This window comes from Bos indicus x Bos taurus, chromosome 12 (genome assembly GCF_003369695.1).
Source record: "Bos indicus x Bos taurus breed Angus x Brahman F1 hybrid chromosome 12, Bos_hybrid_MaternalHap_v2.0, whole genome shotgun sequence".
In the NCBI taxonomy this organism is placed as follows: Eukaryota; Metazoa; Chordata; class Mammalia; order Artiodactyla; family Bovidae; genus Bos; species Bos indicus x Bos taurus.
This window is the reverse complement of record NC_040087.1, coordinates 28,810,046-28,816,045: the sequence shown is the minus strand read 5'-3', so window position 1 is coordinate 28,816,045 and position 6,000 is coordinate 28,810,046. Positions and strand designations below refer to the sequence as shown.

The 6,000-nt window shown below is 45.5% G+C and overlaps 1 protein-coding gene across 5 annotated transcripts in view; it reads left to right on the top strand.

Annotated features, from left to right (window-relative positions):
• Window positions 1-286: 286 nt before the first annotated feature.
• Window positions 287-6,000, top strand: part of FRY (FRY microtubule binding protein) — a 329,597-nt gene continuing 323,883 nt past the window's right edge. For 4 of the 5 annotated variants that reach the window (XM_027557464.1, XM_027557466.1, XM_027557463.1 and 1 more), the window contains exons 1-2: window positions 287-392; window positions 475-644. In XM_027557464.1, the coding sequence (XP_027413265.1) occupies window positions 346-392; window positions 475-644 (217 nt within the window). In that variant the 5' untranslated portion in view covers window positions 287-345. The remainder of the gene's footprint in view (window positions 393-474; window positions 645-6,000) is intronic. The other variant, XM_027557470.1, reaches the window with a different exon arrangement.

Here is a 6,000-nt window from a genome sequence, read left to right as displayed (position 1 = left end):
TTTCCCAAAAACTTCTATAAAAAAAAAATCTCCAAGAGTTTCAGAAAACAATAATAATTAGGCTTGTGATTTGCATAGGTATTCATTCTGAAAGAGTAAGTTGTGGTTGCTTTATGGCGTCGCACCAATAAAACAGAGATCACGCTCAGCACTCATCTGGCCCCTTTTATTACCCGTGTGCCACAGCTGTTGGCATTCCTCAGCCTCCTGCACCTAATGATTTTTTAGATCTCTCCTCCCCTGTGCTCTTTACTGTGGATAGGAGGGACTGCTTAGTAATTCTACACCTGTTCAAGTCCACGCCTATCAACTTGCTAAGCTTCCCAAACAAGTGCGGGGCAAAGCATGAGAACTCCTGAGTCTGGGGTGGAGACAGAGGCGGCTGCGCCCGGGTTAGGCTTTTCAGAATTTTTTGCCAGGAAAATCAAATGTATTTCCTACCATGGCGGTTGATGACAGCAATTTATATTCCAGGACGAAGAACAAACTAAATTCATCACAAAATGATTATAAATCAAGACGGAGCAGCCTGCCACCTGAATTACTCATAGGAAATGATATTAAAGCAAGACTTCAAAGAAACTTTAGAAACTTGGAACCCATTCACCTGAGGCGCCCAAAAAAGAGACCATCCATATTTCCAGGTAGGATTTGTTTCAATTGATGCCTGCCAGTTAAAACAACAACAACAAGGATTGTATTTCATTTCTAACGATCAGATGTGTTACATTTCAGATTAACTTGGGACATGTTTGAGAACTTGAGGCAGTAAACATGTTTAATTGTAAAAAAAAAAAAAAAAAATTAGAACAATTCTTTCACCTGAAAGCACTCTCATCCTTTTTCTTTTCTTGATTTATTTTCATATCTTTAAGGGTCTGTAAATAGGTGACTCTTTGACTTTAAGTATCTGTAAATAGGCGGCTATTCTGTTGGGCTGCGGAATCTGGGACCTGCTTTGCTTGCAGTCCTGGAGAATTCCATGCTGCATTTCATTTTCTGACATATTTTCTTTATTTTGCAAGATTATTGGATTGTTGAGTGAAGCTGATGTTTGTGTGCACCAGAAATTAACGCCGTTAAATACTCAAATGCATGCTTCAAATTCCTGTCTTGCATTAGAGCCTAAAACCATTTGTAGTAAAGGGCTCGATTAAACAGTGTAGATGGTGGAGTGTACTGGAGCTCAGAAGACTCCCAGATTTCAATCTCGATAAAGAGACTCTGGTGGTGGGCTTAGGTGGCCAAGCCTGGTATTACAGGTGTGTAGATTGTATAAGGTGCCTGCGACAGTGAACTCTCGCTGAGGTTTCACTGGTGCGTGATCCCTGGAGAGGATGAATTATTTAGTCAACTTATTTCAGTACTGTTTGCATTGGAATTTTCTGGAGAAACTGAAAATGGCCTTTTGTTGTGATTGATCGGTTAGATTGATAGATTAGACCCAGCTGCTGAAATCTAATTCTGTGATGATAGAAAATAAACGAGAATTCATTCAAGCTTTCGTTCGTCATAAAAATGAAACAGACTCCCCCTCAGAGTCTTTGTACTATTTTAGGAAATATTGAATAGCTAGGTGATGATTTAGAAATGTGAGCCACCAAGGCCACAAGCTGAAAATTTCAGTTCATAAGGAAGTTCTTGTGTTCATGAAGTTCCTGGGTCAGTGATGCTACCTTGATGTGGAAATACTCTGCAGGAAAAAGCAAAGCCCGGGGTTGCAGTGGGCCAGAGGTGTACGTGTGTAGGTGCATTGGCAGGAGAAGGAAGGGGATGATGGAAACAAGGCTGTGAGGAGGAGCGTTTGAGTGTCTGAAGTATCTAAAAACACAGTAACTTTCTGCCTGTTCTCTTTGATCTTAAAGTAATGAGGAGCCCAGACCTGCCTCACTCTCCTGAGCCTGTGTGACACGAAATGCTTTCTGTAGAGCTGGTTCCCTAGCCCTTCTTCAGAAACCTGCTCCCAGGCCTGTTCTTCACCTTCCGCTCTTTCTTCTCCTTGTTTTTGGTTTAATGTACGGGAATCCATATGGGCTTCCCTGGTGGCTCAGTGCTAAAGAATCCGCCTGCCAGTGCAGGAGACACAAGTTCGATCCCTGGTTTAGGAAGATCCCCTGGAGGAGGCAATGGCAACCCACTCCAGTATTCTTGCCTGGGAACTCCCATGGACAGAGGAGCCTGGCAGGCTAGAGTCCATGGGGTCAAAAAAGAGTGGGACGAGACTGAGCGACTAAACAACAACAACATTGGATCCACGTGTGTCATGATTCACCAGGCTTTTCTCTACTACCCCTCCCCCACACTTCCAGACAGCCAGATCCGGAACATCTCGCCCTCTCCAGCCCCCATTTCCGTTTTGCCTTCTCTTTCTAGAAGGTTATCTCGCTCCAGGCTGTCAGCTACAATCACAGAATTATGAGAAGACCTCTAACTCTAACCTCACACAAGTCATTCCTTTCTAAGATCTTGGACTGTCCTAATTAACTGGACAGGGTGGAGTTGTGGAAGAGGCGCTGAACTTAGGGGACCTGGGTTTTAGAGTAGACTGTGTCCCTAAAGGGCTGTTCGTGGTTTCCGAGCCACCTCACCGACCCCTGTGGCCTTCAGTGACATTCTTTTTCTTCTGCCTAGTTCTGCTGCCATTCCCCACCTTGGGGACAGCAAGAGGGGATGAACTCTTAACAGCCTCCCTGTGTGCCACGGTATCCAGGTGACAAGGTGGAGAGTTACCTGCCTGAAGTTTGAACAATGCTGGCTACTTCTTTTTTGTCTACATTCGATTTCAAATAAACCACAACTTCACTGTCATGCAGGTTGCACTAACTTCTTTTTACGATAGATGACTTAGAAATACCCTGGCCTGAAAAACCCACTGCAGCTCCTGAAGGTCAGCTGAAAGAGAAGTGTACATCAAGTGTGTTGTTGTGCTCAGTCATGTCTGACTCTTTGCGACCCCCATGGACTGTAGCTCACCAGGCTCCTCTGTCCACAGGGATTCTCCAGGCAGGAATACAGGAGTGGGTTGCCATGCCCTCCTCCAGGGGATCTTCCCAACCCAGGAATCAAACCCAGGTCTCCTACATTGCAGGCAGATTCTTTACCATCTGAGCCGTGAGGGAAGCCCAAGAATACTGGTGTGGGTAGTCTATCCCTTCTCCAGGGGATCTTCCCAACCCAGGAATAGAACCAGTGTCTCGTGCATTGCAGGCAGATTCTTTACCAGCTGAGCCACCAGGGAAGCCCCTATATGATATGTAGTGACACGTAAAGAGCAGATATAATGTGGGACCAAGCATCAGGGGAATTTAAGCACCAACTCAAAATGATCATTGTTGTTATCATTTGTCTGATGAGATTCAAGATTGAAGACGTGTCAGTGTTCTGATGTGTATTCACTCTGACCCTTACAGACTCCCAGGTAGCATTATCCTCTATCTCAAGTCCCCTGTTCTCAATCCTGAGCCAAGCGATTGACTGCTGTGTTGATCAGTTCATTCATTCACTCATGAAATATTCATTTAGTTCTTACACTGGGCTAGGTTGGACCATGAAGAAGCAAGCTACATGTTATTCTGTTCTTATTGCCCATTTCTCCTCTAAGGACCATCCCACATGTCAGATGGTTATCTACCCAAAATGAAAATGTGTTTGTTTCATTCCCTTAAATTCTTCAGTGACTCCCTTCGCTCTTAGGATAAAGTCCAGACTTCTTAATGCAAAGTACACGAGACTGCTTACCCAACCAGTGCTTCTGTCCTTGGCCCATCTCTTAGCATTCCTCCTCTTGCTGTCCTGCAAACCCAGCCCACTTCAGATCCCCGTGGCCCATCACACCTGCTCTTCTGGGTTAAGTGCTGTATCACCTACATGCCCAGTTACACCTGACTAATTCCTACCTTAGCTTCAGGTGTCAGCTTGACCACCTTCTTAGGAAACGTCCAGGAAATTTTCCTGACCCTCCCATCTGGGTTGGGTCCCTTCTCCGTTCCTTCTCATGACACCTGGACTTTTCCCTATCATAACACTTATTGTATTGTATTGTAATTATCCGTTTACTTGTCTATATCTTCCGCTAGCCCGGGAGCCAGGGACCATATCAGGGACCATATCAGTCCTGTTAACCATTGTGTCCCTTGTACCTGTCACAATGCTTGGCACACAGCATGAACTCAGTAAATATTTATTCAGTTGACTCAAATTGTGGTGGACAGAGTGAGCTCCTGGTGTGCCTGTGCGCTCTGTATGCCTCTTTCACCCTCCCATCCTCTCTCACTCCCAATATACACACACAAACACACACCACACCGCACACACACACACACCACAGACACACACACCACACACACACATACACCACACACGACACACACACACACCACACACACACACCATACACACACACCACACACATACACACACCACACACACACACACCACACACACATACACCACACACCACACACACACATACACCACACACACACCACACACATACAAACACCACACACACCACACACACACACCACACCACACACACCGCACACACTGCACACACATACACACACACCACACACACCACACATACACACAACACACACACACACACACTGCACACACACACACTGCACACACACCACACACCCACACACACCACACACCACACACACACACACCACACACACATACACCACACACCACACACACACCACACACATACACACACCACACACACATACCACACCACACATACCGCACACACCACACACACTGCACACACACACCACATACCACACACACCACATACACACACACACACCACACACACACACTGCACACACATACATCACACACACCACATACCACACACACCACACACATACACACCACATACCACACACACACACCACACACATACACACCACATACCACACACATACACCGCACACATACCACACACCACACACACACACACCACACACACACTGCACACACATACACCACACACACCACACCACACACCACACCACAGACACACATATATACCACACACACACCACACCACACACCACACCACACCATAGACACACATATATACCACACACACACCACACACACTGCACACACACACACACACACACACACACACCTGTATTCCCGTTCTGCTCTTTCTTCCCTTCTCCACCTGGGCTTCAAGGCCTGATTTGCGACTTCTGTCTTCTTAATCGCCCAGTCTTCTGGCCTCTCTTGCATTCTCCTCTGTGCTGACCACCTCCTTGGCCTCATTACTGCATGTAGAGTCCTTCCCTTTCTTCCTGGGGTTGTGTTCAGTTGTCTTAGGTTGTGAAAGGGTTCAGTACTTTATTGCTTGGTGGAAACTGTTAAGTTTTGTACAGAAACTCTTTGAAAACAGGGACATATATGTCTTCGAGCAGCCCAGTTGTATCGGAGGAGTTGGGCACCATAGGTGGTCAGTGTTCAGTGAAGTTAACTAATTAACTTCAATTAGTGGTGAGTTAACTAATTTACTGTGAGGCAGTGTCCTTCCTGTGGAGCCCATCTCATTCTAGCTCTAGAAAAGAACTAGTTGGCAGTAGAGACTGTCAAAGGGCAAGGTCTTTATTAATGATGTTCGTCACTGTAGGAGCTCCCGGTGAGGGGGAGTGCAGGTACCCCTGTCTCAGTGTGTAATTCATTCATTAAAATGTGTTAGGATCCTCTGTATCCCAGGATCTATTCTAGCCCTTGGGAAGACAGCAAAAAAAGAAGACAGTTTCTTATGTGACTGATGGGAACGAATTTTCCTAGCAGGATGCCTTGCATACCGGATAATCTGGCAAATACCTCTTGAGTCAAGGAATGAGGGGACACCATACTCACAGCAATGAATCGTACCCAAAACCAGTACATATAAACATCATATTCATATGATTTTTACAAAATCATCAAAAATTAACCATTTATCTTTCTCTTGAAGAAACCTCAACAGTAGAACTAGTTTGA